At 30.0% G+C, this 16,554-nt stretch overlaps 1 protein-coding gene and 1 long non-coding RNA gene across 2 annotated transcripts; both read left to right on the forward strand.

Annotated features, from left to right (window-relative positions):
• Window positions 1-2,552: 2,552 nt before the first annotated feature.
• Window positions 2,553-11,600, forward strand: LOC120086977 (cytochrome P450 CYP82D47-like). Its single transcript, XM_039043811.2, has 2 exons — window positions 2,553-4,724; window positions 10,838-11,600. The coding sequence occupies exons 1-2, from the start codon at window positions 3,774-3,776 to the stop codon at window positions 11,459-11,461; spliced, it is 1,575 nt and encodes a 524-aa protein (XP_038899739.1). The 5' UTR covers window positions 2,553-3,773; the 3' UTR covers window positions 11,462-11,600.
• A 601-nt stretch (window positions 11,601-12,201) lies between these two features.
• LOC120087099 (uncharacterized) lies at window positions 12,202-15,020 on the forward strand. Its single transcript, XR_005484428.2, has 3 exons — window positions 12,202-14,043; window positions 14,140-14,198; window positions 14,285-15,020. It is a non-coding gene; the product is annotated as an uncharacterized LOC120087099 (long non-coding RNA).
• Window positions 15,021-16,554: the final 1,534 nt, after the last annotated feature.

Consider the following 16,554-nt stretch of genomic DNA (forward strand, 5'->3'; position numbering starts at 1 on the left):
ACCAAATTTTCAAAGAAAAAGTAAGAGATGTCTAATCCTTATCTGTTTGAATTGATATTTTTAATTTTTAGCTTTTATATATAACTTTTGTGTCATAATAATTTGCAAGTATTATTTTGTTTCTTTCTTTAAGAAAAAAGTAATTGCAGTTGGTAGCATTTTTAGGAATAATAACCAAGCATATAACATCATTTAAAAAAAATTGCAAATATAGACATGTCTATCAGCGATAGACTTCTATTGTTGATAGACTCTTATCAGTGATATGGTCTATCATTGATAAACTCCTACCAATAATATGATCTATCACTGATAGATTATTTAAATTGGTCATATTTGTAATTTTTTTTACATTATGTTATGTCTACTAATACTTTAGGTCTAATGTCTATATTTGCAACTCTTTCATAAATAATTCTACCCTTTGAAATATTTCAACAAAATTAAATCATAATAAAAAATTTATTAATGAATACTTAAAACTATAGGTAGAATCTATTGAATTACCAAACCCTTACGTAATTGAAGAAAAATGATTTAAATAGGGTGTTACAGCTCGGTGTCTCATCATAGTATGTGGATGTTGATAACTTCTTTGAACTACTTCATAATTTTGGTTTCATACATTTAAAAGTCAAAACTCACCTAACCCTTGCTAGCAAAAACGTGACCCATTTTAATTGTGCTACATGTCAATCTTAGCTTTTTGTTTTTTTGTTTTTACATATTTTTTTTACAATTTTGTTTTTACTTTTTAAATGTTGTGAAACACAACTCTCAATCTTTAAATGATTAGTTGACAACAAGATTTAAAATATTGATGTTGATTGCAACATTAAGGTCTTAATTTTACGAAAAGTTGATGTAAATATCGATTTTGATGGATATTTCTAGAAAAATTATAAAAACAAAAAAAATCGATATTTAAATTTTCACTCCTTGTGTTGATATCGAACATGTGGAAACCTAAAAATTTCGTAGAAATATTGACACATGTCGATGAAATTTAACACTATGGTTGACAATAAATAACTGTGTAGATGAAAAAAAAAAAAGAAAATAAGAAGATAAATAAAAACTATAAAACAAAAAAGAAATCGATCATGAAGTCCTAAATACCACTTTTTAAGTTATGAAGTATACTTTCTCATCTCATTATTTTACATTTCGACTTTTCAAGTGAATAATTGAAAATAAATGATATTGTATACATCAAGAAAAATAATAAAAACAAGAAGTTATGAATTTAAAAACAAATTAATATTGTTAAAAGAGTACGTAGAAAGAAAGAAAAGACAATATTGCGACTTAAATGAAAAGGAATCAAAAAGGAAAAAATGAACTAAAAAAAAAAACCGAAAACTATATATAAATGAAAACATAAAAAGTTACATTGCCACCTAGCACATTAAAATAGACCGCATGTCTTTCTTTAATCACTGATTGACTTAAAAGGATATCTTTATGGAGATTCTAGTTCGTACATGTCATGACATAAGCAGTGAGGGTGTCTTGTGCAATGAGCTTGTACAAGATCGGACCACGAAATAAGTCATGCTTACTTTATAATGTTGTTTATTGTTTAAGACTGACTATTTCAAAGTGATGACCGAGGTAACTTGATCTTAATTCTGAGCTAACTATGAACTCCGGTTTATTCGGGATTATCCGTAGATTTGCATAGGTGAGGGTTGGCTCAACAGCGCCGGCTCAATAAACTTCTATTTCAGAGGTAAGACTAGATAGATAGCTGGAGACATAGATGTAAAGTATATCAGCATGAAGCGGAAGCAACAATGATCATTAAGCACTCTAATACATTAATTTTGGCAGTAACTAAAGCAAGCTCGTCAATCACAAGAGGGTTTGTACCTTTGTAGAACTCCTTGAGATCTTGATTCTCAACTGTAATCTTCTCTAAATCTTGATGTGAATCATCTCAAGATCTTCCCCATAATCTCTTGGAGCTTTAAAATGAGTTGTGGGACTCAAAATTAGCTTGAATGAAAGGAACTTTGAGAAAAGCTCACTGCTACAACCCACTTGAAGAACAATTTCTTCAACCCGAATTTTTCTGTAGATGCATGCCTCAATTCCACTCCAATCTTCTTTATTTATTATGGTTTTTTATGCAAAGAAGATGACTGCATGAGATGTAGCTCATGTTTCGAGTTATTGAAGCCAAATGAAAATGGATTTTGTGTGAGCTAGTTGATGATTTAATGGAAAAATCCATATTTCCATTTTGTATTGATTTTCCAAATTTTTAATTTTTCATCAAATAATTTTAAAAATCAATTTGATTTTAAAAATTGAAAATATTATAAATTTTATAAAATTAATTTCACACAACAACCACATAGAAATCAAATAGCAATCAAATTCTAGATGAGAGTCACTAAATCATGACTGCAGGGGTGAGATTTGTTATATCTGAAAAAAAAAAAAAAAAAACCATAAACTAAGGACAAGCTTCAAAATTTCAATGTATTTTATTATTAAAGTTGCAATTGTCCCAAATATAAAACCCGACGTGTGTCCCAGACTTGTATGCTTTTCATATTCTCCAAACTTTAAAGAGATAAAGAGCTTTACAAAGGTCAAAGTTCTTGCCTAACAACCTCCTCCATCCTTTTTCCGGTGTTATCTCTCTTCTCCGGTGAGTCTCCGGCGTTATCCTTCTCCTCCAGCGAGTTTTCGACGAGTTTCAACTTTCCCCTTTCGAGCTCTCTCTCCTTTTCGTTTTTCTTTTCTTCTTCTTTTCTTTCTTTTCTATTTTTTTCCTTTTTCCTCTCTCCTCCAGAATTCTCTCTTATTATTATTTTTTTAATTTTAATAACAATATTTTTACGAAGAAATGGCCAAACTTTTATTTTTGTATCTCTCTCTTTCTTGTATCAACGTGGCTTGCCCTCATCCATTCCTTGTCTTTTCTTTTATTGTCTTTTCTTTCAAAAGAAATGGCCAAACTTTTATTTTTCTTTTTCAAAATGGTTTCTTTTCCAATATATGCAAACTCTCGTTTATAATTTTCTTTTCTTATTTTTTTCCATCTTATTTCCTTTTCTATTATATAATAATAATAATAATAATAATAATAATAATTCTCCAACCTCAAACTTCCAAAATTCTTTTTTCTTATTTATCTCCATTTTTTTTAAACAAAATTTCACAAAATTGAGTTACCAATATAACATACTACCGTATAAGACGAATGTGGGTCTTATAGCACACTACCGTATAAAATAAATGTGGGTCTTAAGGATGCTATGTAAATAGATATTAATGATAAAAATATATCTTAAAAATATTAAAAATAACTAAAAGAGTTATTTTTGACCAAGACTATATACATTTCTTATTCAAAATATATGAGTACACATACTTTCTTTTTTTCAAAATTTCTTATTTAAGTACCAGTTTTTGCCCTTTCTAACTCTGTCTAGTTCTTTATATTTTAAACATTTTCACTCTTTATCTTTGAATTTTAAATTTATCTACTTGGTTCTTAGGTTTTACAAAGTTATATTGTTGCCTCTTGAGTTATACATTTTGTTTCTATTTAGTCCCTATAATTCAAGATGAATTATTGCAGAGAGTAAAATTTTATCCGATTAAAATGAACATGTGTGCATATATATAAAAGAATGGAGAGAACAAACTCCATTTAATTTCATTTTGTAGTCCATAAAGCTATATGACTTCTTATATAAACAAACACTTTTCAATTCTCCAAACCCTGAAAACTTGGAAACATTATTAGAGAACCAGAAATGGAACAAACTCACGCCGTAACCGGAATAATCTTCGCCCTTGTCTTCTTTTTCTATGCCATGTTCATTATGCACCGGAGATCTTTCGATAAACGGAAGAGACTCCCACCGGAAGCTGGTGGCACTTGGCCGGTGATTGGCCACCTCCATCTACTCAGTACAAAGGAGCCAATTCACATAACGTTGGCCAAAATGGCAGATGCGTATGGACCAATATTCACGTTTAGGTTCGGTAGAAAGAAGGCATTGATTGTGAGCAATTGGGAAATAGCAGCAGAGTGTTTTATCACAAACGATAGAATATTTGCGTCTCGTCCAAAGCTGCTTGCGTCAAAGCTTCTTGCCTATGACTATGCCATGGTGGGGTTCAGCCCATACAATCCATACTGGCGCTATATACGCAAACTAGCCACCCTTGGACTCTTCACAAACAAACGCGTCAAGCAACTCGAACGAGTTAGAGCATCTGAGGTTCATTGCTGGATGAAGGAACTGTATGAGTTATACTGCCACCAAAACAATAAGAAAAGTGAGAAAGTTGTGGTGGAAATGAAGAAGCGGTTCGTAGACGTAACCCTTGACACCATCTTCAAGATGGTGATTGGAAAGCGATTTGCCACGGCCTTCGACGACCATGTTGGCAGCGAAAAGTGTCGAAAGGCGTTGAAGGATTTCTTGAAATTCTTTGGAAAATTCATTCCTTCAGAATCGTTTCCATTTTTGAGTTGGTTGGACATAGGAAGACATGAGAAAGCCATGAACAAGACTGCCCAAATATTAGACGAGACCCTCCATAAATTCCTCCAACAACATCGAGAGAGGAAATATTATTGCAATAAAGGGGAGATGGAAGAACAAGACTTCATGGATGTAATGATTTCTGCTGTTGAAGAAGATCATGGAGGACATTTCAGCTACGATGCTGATACAATCATTAAAGCAACATGCTTGGTAAAGTGCATATTATTTAAATGCTCTAATTATCATAATATATTATATTATATGAATATAATATAATTCAGGGCAAATATCAATTTATACGCATGAGCTTTGTGAATTACATCAATTTTAACCTCAAACTAATAATTGTACCAATTTAAATCACGAATTTTCATAAGTATATCGATTTGTTTCTTTCTTTAGATTTAGTTTGAAAAATATTATGCAAAACATTTTATTCTTTCAATTAAACTTATGTAAGTTTAGAAGTTTAATGGTTAAAATTACAAGTCTCACACTATGTTTAACCAATATAATATAATGAAAGGTTTAAATTGATACATTTATGAATGTTCAGGATTTAAATTGATAATTTCCTAAAGTTTAGCGTTCAAACTGATACAATTATTAATTTAGAGTTTAAATTGATACAACTAAAGTTTAGAAGTATAAATTGATATTTGCCCTATAATTAATAAGTGTTTTTGTTCATATGAAAAAGTGAAATGTTTATTCAATAATTTATATATATTTTAACAACTTGTTTTTATAATTTTTTTAAATACTTTTTAACTTCGACATTGATCAAATATATATTTTTGTAAAAGTGAGGCATGAATATTTCCAATGAAATCAATATCTTAAAAAACTATTTCATATTCTCGATTTTTAATTTTGGCTCGACTGTTGTTGACCACCGACGTTTCGGTTTGTGTGAGTCGATGTTCGTCGATTTTGATGAACTTTGTAACACGAAACAACCGAGTTTTTGGTGGGGTAGGTCGACTTTTTTAGTTTTGATCTCCAACGACCTAGTAGAAAAAAAAAACGAAGAAAAATCCAAAAGCAAGTAAAAACTTAAGAGTACACAATAAAAGGTAAGAGAAGAGAAGAACAAAGAATAGAAAATGCAAAAAAAATAATAATAATAAATAAATAGTATAATAATAATAATAATAATAATAATAAAGATTGGTTGAAAAAGAAGAAAAGGAGAAAAAAAAAAGAATGAAAGAGAAATGAGGGAGAGAAAAGAAAAGAAGAAGAAAAAGGGTAAAATAATGCTAATGGAAAAAATTGAAAATAATGTTTTTTTTTTTTTTAAAAAAAAAAAAAGTAATATCATTACCTATAAAGCATGCCTTTTCCATTTTAAATAATAACTATTAATAATATATACTAATTACATTAAACTAAAATATAATATATAACTATAAAACAAATATCTTGAGATATTGGTGTGAACCAAGACTTTATTTATAGAGGAGGATTACAAGTTTGTTCAAAACTAACAAACTAACTAAAGCTAATTAAAGAAGTAAATCTTCTATTAAATCAAATCCTAACAAACTGACTATAGTTAAAGTCAAAACTCAAATCTTAACAAACTAACTATAGTTAAAGTCAAAACTAACAAACTAACTATAGCTAATTAAAGAAGTAAATCTTCTAGTTACATCAAATCCACTCCCTCAAGATTGGACTCATCCGCGAGGCAAGTTGAATACTGGATTGATGTGCAAATCTGTTGGTAATTCAATGTTGTATGCATTGGTGCCATATTTCTCTAATACTTGAAATGGTCCAAGTTGTCTATCTTTCAATTTGTTGTACGTACCGGTAGGAAATCGAGCTTTGCATAGGTTGATCATTACTAGGTCTCCCATCTCAAAATTAACTTCTCTTCTAGACTTATCTCTAGATTCTTTGTAAGACAAGGTAGTCTTCTCCAAATGATCATGGACTTCTTCATGAAGCTTTTGAATTCTTTCAGCCATACTTTCAACCTCAATACTAACATCCACTACAGAAGGCAAGTTAGCAAGGTCAAAAGTTAGTCTTAGAGTTTTAGTGTATACAACTTCAAAGGGGCATCTTCCTATTGATCTATTTTTCATATTATTAAAGGTAAATTATGCTTGGGCAAGGGACAAATCCCATTGTTTCAGTTTTGAGTTACTTAGACAACGTATAAGATTTCCCAATGTTCTGTTTGTAACTTCTGTCTGCCCATCAGTTTGAGGGTGTGAGGTAGTGCTAAATTTCAATGTTGTATCAAACTTCTTCCATAGTGTACACCAAAAATGGCTAAGGAATTTGACATCCCTATTAGATACAATGGACTTGGGCACTCCATGAAGTCGAACAATCTCTTCAAAGAAGAGATTGGCTATATAAACTGCATCATTTATCTTTTTGCAAGCAAGAAAGTGAGTCATTTTACTGAAACGGTCCACTATCACCATTACTGCATCATATCCTCGTTGGGTTTTTGGAAGACCAAGTACAAAGTCAGCTGATAAGTCTTCCCAAATAATTATTGGAATAGGTAATGGTGAATATAGACCCGCATTAGTGCTTGTGCCTTTTGCTTTTGACAAATAAAACATCTCTTAAAAAAGTTATTTGTATCCTTCCGAATTTGTGGCCAATAAAAATGAGCAGTCACTAGTTCAAAAGTTTTGTTTTGACAAAAATATCCAGCCAATCCTCCCGAGTGTGCTTCTTTTAGAAGTGCTTCTCGAAGGAAAGTGTGTGGAATACACAATTGCTCTCCCTCGAATAAGAAACTATCCACTATATGAAAATCATTAGTCTTTATAAAGATGGTGCAATTATACCATATCTCAGCAAAATCAACATCTTCTTTATATAAGCATGGGAGATGAGAGAAAGCAGTTACTTTGGTAGTTAAGATAGTAAGGAGAGAATTCTTTCGACTTAGAGCATCAGCTACTTTATTCTCCTTGTCTGATTGGTGTTTGATCACAAAGTCAAACCTTTGAATGAAGGTTTGTTAAGGTGCCATAAATTCTCTCCAATGAGTTCTCAACGAACAGCAAGCGTCGGGTTGAAGTTGAGGTTCTTGGAGAGAGGGTGGGAGTATCTTCCACCTCTTGTTCTTGCCCGTGAACATCTCCTTCGATTGGTTGATGGGCTTTCCTTCCCGCCATCGGTTCCCAAATCTTGAAGTGCTATGATACCAATTTTTGGTGTGAATCAAGAGTCTAATATTTTGAATCAATGAATCTCCTCTCAAAATGAGAGAAGAGGCTTTATTTATAGAGGAGGATTACAAGTTTGTTCAAAACTAACTAAGCTAATTAAAGAAGTAAATCTTCTAGTTACATCAAATCCTAGCAAACTGACTATAGTTAAAGTCAAAACTCAAATCCTAACAAACTAACTATAGTTAAAGTCAAAACTAACAAACTAACTATAGCTAATTAAAGAAGTAATCTTTTAGTTCATCATATATAAACTTTTATTTTTTTTTGTAGTAGTTGAAATTTTATTGTTTTCTTGGCTGTTCAATCGACTTATCGATTTGTAAAAGTTCAAATCGACTATCAATCAACACTATTACAAATTCGTTTGCCCTCACTCGGTTTGGCCGATTTCGGTCATGTGGCTTTTTATTTTTCGAATTTCTTTGCTCACCCCTATATAACAATTTACAAATGTTTTTTGGACATACAATAAGATTAGTTAAAAGTAAACTAGACCTCTTTAATCCCATACAAGGTTACCATTTTAGTAATTTCCTCCACTTTTTTTTGGCCATATTCTATCTACTATGATTTTCAATTATTTTGATTTTTTTCCTTTTTGAAAAAGATTCAATTATTTTGTTTTAATGCCCTCTTGTATAAAAACTTCATTTCAATAAATCATTTTGACATCACTTATTTTGAAATTTTTTATTTAACCCCCTGTCCGTGGGATCAAAAATCAATGTCTGAAATGACATTTACATATTTAATTCTGTATCAACTTGTCAAGTTGGAATTAAATAATTATTTAAAAATTTGATATCCCTAAATTAATTTTGACATGTTGTTTAGGTTTCTTGGATAATTATTGGGTTTTTTTGTTTTTTTTTTTTAAATTAAGTTTATTTTATCCACATTTTTTTCAACGATTTTCATCTTTAGAAGGTACAATAATTTAATTCTTAGCAAACTTTTAAAAATAAAAACAACTTTTTAAAAATAAAAACAACTTTTTAAAAATAATTTTTTTTAGTTCTAAAAAATTGGCTTGATTTTGTAAACAATTGGTGAAAAGTAAATAACAAAGAATGAAATATGAGATGGAAACAATGTCCATATGCTTAATTTTAAAATCAAAAACAAAAAATAAAATAGTTACCAAATGGAAACTTAGAAATTAGAATTAAATTTGAAAAGTATAGAAATTAAAAAGATCTTTTTTACCTTGAATAGATCCGTTGTTTTAATTTTGTCCTCAACTTTCAATTTTACCAAATTTAAACTCTTGCACATTTTACCATGATCGTTTCAATTTTCACTAACTTGTGTACTTAATTTAATATACTAATTTGATACTACGTTTAATTTATGAGTAAGAGAGTTTTATTTTTTAAATAAGTCATGATAAAAAATTTATAAAAATTTTGGAAGTTGGGTGAAGAAAAATAATAGTTATTTTAATTGAGTATAAAATGTAATATATAAGATTATATAAATTAAACATATATAAAAGAATATATAAATTAAAATATTTTGTAATAATGCTTCGTAAAAGAAATTTATTTTATTTGATTATCTTTCTAATTTTAAACTTCAATTCAAATAAAAAATAATAGTATTATTATTTTTAAATTCGTAGTTACTTGGTTAAAAATATGTGTTTGATACTGGAATTTGTATTATTTATTATCTCTTAATTTTATACTATTTTTTTAAAAAAAACATTTTTATAATTATCTCTTTTTTTTAATTTTAATTTTGATTATTTGATTATCTTCTTTATTTCAAACTTTGATTTAAACCATGATTTTTTTTAATTTCATGATAAAGTGTATAACTCATCTGACATAGTACTCGTACTATTGAATTTGAGGTCACAGATTTGATTCTCCCAATCCATAGTTTAATTATAATACCTTTAAAAAAAATCATTCATTTTGATTTTTGGATAATTTAATTACATTAAACTTTAAAATAAACCAAAATAATTAATTTTTATTATTTTTAAAAATTTCGTGATAATCATCTCTCACATAGTTTTGTTTTTTTTTAATAATTTGATTATATTTTTAATTTCATACGTAGATGAAAGCCAATATTCAAAAAAAAAAAAAAATCCAGATAATTTTTTCTCTTAGATTATTAAAGATAAAAATGTGTTTTTTTATTTTTATTTTTTGTGAATTAAAGATTAGAGAATAAAATGTGATTTTTAGAATTGCTTTTCCCCTTATTTAATGTAGAGTAAGATATTAGAGATAAAATGAGTTTTTTTTTTTTTTTTTAATTACTTAACTGTGAAAGTACGTAAAATATTTCAATGACCATCAATTGAAAGGGACAAAAAGGGACATCAAATGTTTCTCTCCTATAGCCACTTTTAGATAGTAACATAACCTTGTAAAAATCTTCATTGACGTTAAAATTAACAAAAATAGATAAGTTTGGGTTGAAAATTAATTTTTTTTTTCCACATTAAAAGAAAAAAAACAATAGGAAGGCTTTTGGTGATAAAAAATGGAAAGGATTTAAGAAATTTTTAGATTATAAGAGAATTGGAAGATTTTGCAATCAAACGAAGGAATTTGAGAAATTTGAGAAGTGTATGTTTTTTTTATAATCATTTGGTTTTTTAAAAATTAAAATTATAAATACTAATTCCACGTACTTATTTCCTTGTTAATTTGTCTACATTCGAGTAAGTGTTTTGAAAATAAAGCTCATTTTGAATACTAAAAAAATACTTTTCAAAACTAATTTTTATTTTGAAATTTTGATAAAGTACTTAAGTGCATAGTTAGGAAAGGTACAACTATATGGGTACTGAAGTTGTAAGAAAACCAAACATCATTTTAAAACATATAAATCTAAAACTAAATGACTAACAAACAAGTCTAAGATTAAAGAGTTGTGGGATTTCTTTATTAAAATAGAATTTTAACTTTAAATTTTAAGGATTTTTTTTTATTATTATTTAAAACAGAGTAAAATTTGATATTATTCAAAAAAAAATAAATTAAAATAGACTATTTAACCAAATAGCACTTAAAACTTTGTGACAATTCATCCTAAATTTATGGATGGTCTCATAGATCGAATATAAATAAGTAACTTTTATTCAAATCAATGCAGAATTTGATATTAGGTGGATTTGATACTATGTCAGTTACAATGACATGGGCTCTTTCTTTACTTCTCAACAATGAAGATGCATTGAAGAAGGCTCAACTTGAATTAGACAAACAAATTGGAAGAGAAAGACAAGTGAAAGAGTCAGATGTAAAAAATCTATTATATATTCAAGCTATTGTGAAGGAAACTCTACGACTACATCCACCTGGACCTCTTTTAGTCCCTCGTGAATCTACAGAAGATTGCACAATTTCTGGCTACCACATCCCAAGAGGGATACGTCTCGTTATTAATGCTCAAAAACTCCAAAAAGATCCACTTATTTGGGAGCATGCCTGTGAATTTCGACCAGAAAGATTTTTAACAAGCCAAAAGTATATTGATGTTAGAGGACAAAGCCCTCAATTGATACCATTTGGAAATGGTCGAAGGATATGTCCTGCCATCTCATTTTCCCTTAACATAATGCATCTTACGCTAGCAAACTTGCTACATGGGTTTAAAATTGATAGACCATCAGAAGAACTCCTTGATATGGAAGAAAGTCAAGGGTTGGCCAGTGATAGAAAAGCTCCACTTGAAGTTGTTTTAACTCCACGACTACCCGCCCAAGTTTATGAGTAATTTTGCAAACTAATTCTAGAACAGGTGTGTGAAACTATTTCAAAGGTACAAATGTGACTTACAAAAGATGGTTCAATAATTTTGATGTATCTTGGACAAACAAGTCTATTAAATATATCAATTCAGTATATTTTTTCTATTGAGGATCTCAAATTGAAAAATTGGAGAAACGTTACAATCTTTACAATCTAATTTTATTTTCTAGATACGTACATTCTTCTCCTGTTTGATCAGCTTTTACACGAATTTTTCCGGTACTCAAAATAAAAACCAAAACTTTATGTTAAAACATAAAATCCCACAAAGCCTTACAAAATCTAAAATCAAATTTTATCCTTTTAAAACGGTAAAAAACCAAATAGAAAAAAAAATGTATTTGACTAGTAATACATACTCAACCACCAACATACAACATTGTTATAATATTTAAGTTTTATGATCCCTTGGGGCTTCCATTTTTCTTTTTCTTGTTCATGTAGTTTATACACCCTAATTCAAGTGGACAATTTTATTTATTAATTTATTATTATTTTCAAATATACAAAAATCAGAGTAAAATGAGACTATTAAATTACAGATGAGAGTAAAAAGATAGAAAATAGAGTAATAGAATATTAATGGTGTTTGTTCATATTCTAATAGTTTTCATAAATTAATAGTAAAAGTATTTTTGAAGTATAAGAGTAATTTTGAACTTTTTGAAAGTAAAAAAAAAAAAAAAAAAAAAAAAAAAAAAAAAAAAACAAAATTGACACAAAAGTACAAAATATATAACGCTAGATAAATTACGAAAGAAAAGAAAATCTCACACCTTAAAGACAAGGCTCGAAAAGAAAACCAAAGACAACTAATGATTATTATATAATTTGAAGTAAGAAAACTAGTGTTAAACCATCTAATCTATACCATTAATTAGCCTTCATTTTCACTCATTTTTACGTTTTTATCTTCTGTATTCCCTTAGGAAAATATCCCGTCCGTATTCTTTTTAGTTGAGTTTTCTTATTGTATATCTAGCTATTTGTCGCATGATGTTACTATGTTTCGTGAGCCTCCTTGCTTCCTTAAGCCACCATTCAGGAGTCGAGGTTGAGTTGTCGGAGACTCGTTGAGGCAGAAATTCTGTACTGCCGAAAGAGGATCATAGTCGAATATGAAAATTGAATCTCTTAGAAGAAAAGAAAGCCTCATTCTCACCACTGCCTTCTTAAGCCGAAAGAGAGATGGACAAGAATCTCGATAGTCACTACTACAAAATCTACATTACTTGACACGTGTAGTTTTTAATTACTTGACATTTCTTTGGAAAAAAATGTCAAGTAATGACCTTTTAGGAAAGAAAATGTCAAGTAAAAGAGTTAAAAAAAAGCAGAGATTGACAGAATGTTTCGGATATTTTCACGTTATTATTTGACATGTTTTTCGTGTCAAGTAATATAAGGTCTTGCTTGACACGTTTTTCGTGTCAAGTATAAGAAGCTCTTACATATTTTTCATGTCAAGTAAAATATAAATTTTTTTTTTTAATCTTTATTTTTTATTTTCCTCCCTCCCCATTTTCATTTTTCTGTCAAATTTGGTTTCCCTCTTACCAAAATTATCAAATAAAATATAAAAAATAATTAACTTATTATTTTAAATAAATAAAAACAGTTATCAAATTAGAAAATCCCCCTCATTCTCCTTCTCATGCTACAATCCCCCTCACGATAACTGTCTCTCTCCCTCTTCTACATTTCGTCTCCTTCCCGTAACCCAGCCTATTACCGTCGATTTTAGCCATCACTCCAACGAACGACCCTCCTTTGCACTGATTTTGTCTCTTTCCTGTAACCCATCACTCCTCTGCATCGCACCTCCAATGCGCGATCGATTGCGAGCACCATTGGTTCGGCTTCCATGTGCACCCATCACTGCCAATCTCACCATCTCCGTCTAATATTTCTCTTTCAGATCACTCATTGTGTGGTTCTATCTTACCGCCGCCCAATTTTAGACCTGCCGTCGACATCATCGCTTTCCAGAATCGGCGTTTTGGGTAAGTTTTTGGTGTCTTGTATGGGTTTTCTTGGTGAATCTTAAATACCTACTGGATCAACACCAGATGCCATTGGATCCATGCTAGACGCCCACTGGTCAACCACCATATAGCGCCCACCGGTCAGTCCTCCACCGGATCTGCACCAGTCACCCAGCCTTGCCTCACACCAAATCTGGCCAGTCCTCACGTCGGATTCGGTTAGTCCTCCACCAGATCCGGTCAGTCCTACACCGGATTTGCTGTACAGTCGTGCTGCCTCTGTCAAGTAAGAGCTTCTTATATTTTATGAGTATTCTTGTGCCTCTTTTATTTTTCTTTTTAGGCTAGTTGGTCGAGGCTTGAGTGAAGCGTCGATTTGAGCAAACACTTCAGGTAAGTGTTTTAGATGTATTGGAATGAATCTGTGATTTGGGTTACATTTTGTAGCATCTTTTGTAATGATTTGCTTGTTTGAATGTTTGATGATGATATTGATTTTGAAGTGTTGGAAGGAGTTGAGTTGCTGTCCAATAGGTTTGAGATCGATCTTGGCAAGGTTTTGGTAAGTTTAGAGCTTAGTATTAATAGTTCTTTGTTACCCTTTGAAGTATTGGTCTAATAATTGAGTTATTTTCAATTTTTTATGTTCATTTCAAAGATTTTAAGGGATTGGAGCCACTGTCCAACAAAGTTAACAATGTTTGGATGTTTTGATAGGTATTAAGGCCTTGAAACTCTTTTGAAATTGTTACATAGTTGCTGGAATTTGCGTTTTGTAACCATTATTATTGAACTTTTTGTAGGTTGGATTACTTTGTTGTAGTTTTGAAGTGACATTCGAATCAAGCCACACTTTGGGTAACCTATTTGGAGTTAATCGGTTATTTTGGTGAATGAAATTTTGAAGAATTGGGCTTCTAATATTCTGTAGTTTTTAATGAAATTTTGTAGATAAGATTGGATTACTTTGTTGTAGTTTTGAATAAAATTTTGTAGATAAGATTGAGCTTTCCATATTCTCTATTTTTTATTGCTTGTAGATAAGATAAGTTGTGAAAGTTGTGAAAGTTGCGCGAAAGGTATCTGCATTCTTATATTTTAAATTTTAGCATATGCTTGATTTTTTGATAATCTTCTTCCTCTTTATTATATTTTCTAAAATCTCTCCCATCTTCCTTTGTTTTGCAACAAAAGGTAATTGTTCCTCCTGAGGCTGGATATGGTCAAAAGAGAATGAATGAAATCCCAGTAAGTCACTAACTTTAATTTGTAGATATTTTTTAACTCTCGAGTATGATATTTTTCCATTGCATAAACTAAGCCAATCATGTACATTTTTTTCTTGTGCGTGACTTTTTGTCATTATTGTATCTTAACACTTATTTTTATATTTTGAAATTTGATGTTATCACCCTTTATTTTATTTTGTAGTTTGACTTGCTTAAACATGATATGTCTGGCCCTTAGTTATCGATTTTTAGACTTCAAAGCTCAATGTATAGATTAAATAATGTACCTTGTTGAGAGGTTACTTTTAAACAATTTGTCACTTTTGCATTTGTTAAAAGTTGAGTTTTGTATACAAAAGCAATAGTTGAGATTTTATTTTGTGTATGTACATGTGAAAGAGAAATATTGTTGTAATTTGTAAGGAGTATTCATATGAAAGGTCATAGTTGAACATATGGAATTTTTAGTGAATATATTGAGTTGATAGATCTTAAATGTATAATGTTTATTTAGTTGTTGTAATTGTATTGTTGAAATACATGGCAGAAAATGAGAATATCAATTGGGACATTTAATTTGAGAAAAAAAAAACAAAGGCATATACTTGACAAATAAAATACGTCAAGAGTTATCATATATGATACGTAATCAATGTCAAGAATCAATAAACTTGACATACCACCAATATCACGTGTATTATCTTTCTTGACACGAAAATTGTATCAAGAAATATTTGTCTTGGCATTTTTTCGGAGTCAAGTTATCATACTATATTTGATAGTTGAATACTCGACGCTTTTATAAGCGTCAAGTATACCCTTTACTTGACATTGGAAAAACGTCAAGTAATCCAATTTTTGTAGTAGTGAGTACGATGGGGAAGCCATGACATATTTTTATGGGGCAATTGAAAAAATGGCCAAAATAAAATGATATTTTTGAAAAATGGCCAAACATATATATATATATTTTTTAGTGAAAATGGAATTACAAGAAAATTGATTTTCAATGACAAAACTTTAGTGGCTCAGATAATTTTTGTTGCTCAAAGATAATTTATGGCAACACGTTAAAAACCAAGTTACAGAATATCATTATTAGTGACAAAGTTTACGTCCCCATCACTAAAACCATCAGTGATGTTTTAATCAACGCCTCTGAATATTATGAATTTCAACAACATATTACATTGTCACTGAAAGTATACAATATTTCAACAAAATTTTGGAGGATAACAAGACCCTCATTCCTGTTAGAGAACTATAAGAATGCCATAGAAAAAATTTCAAAAAGAGGTTTGAGATGAAGCTTGCACACATGAAAAATCAAAGATATGTTCTACTGTGAGAAGTTTTTAAACATATAATTCTAACGCTTATCATAAAGACCTTTGAGTTATTGAACATTGGTGTGATCATCGAGGTTTCAAGACAGGACACAAGATAAATGAGTAATAAAGTCCACATAAAGGAATACTCAGTACAAATGCAAGGAGAAAAATATTGATACTGCACCCATAAAGGAGATAAATACATTGAATTCATAATATTGTTAATGCATACAAAAGCATGAAGTGAAAATACAAAAGGAAACCTAACACCCCTAAATTTAATTACAAGACATCCAAATACAAAAGCATGAACACAGGGACTACTGAGTAAATATGCAACAGTGACTTTCATTCTCCTGCGGTGGTGAGAACAAATAAATTGGACGGTGTTTTGATTAAGAAAATTTCCTATGCGACGGAGTTCGAATGAAGAGTTGATGAAATCAAGAAGTACAATGAGTATGCGATGAAAGGGTTGAGAAGGGGTTTAGCTAACACTTCATAAGATTACGT

The sequence above is a fragment of the Benincasa hispida genome, chromosome 9 (assembly GCF_027475165.1).
Source record: "Benincasa hispida cultivar pf3 chromosome 9, pf3_genome.v1.1, whole genome shotgun sequence".
Lineage (NCBI taxonomy): Eukaryota > Viridiplantae > Streptophyta > Magnoliopsida > Cucurbitales > Cucurbitaceae > Benincasa > Benincasa hispida.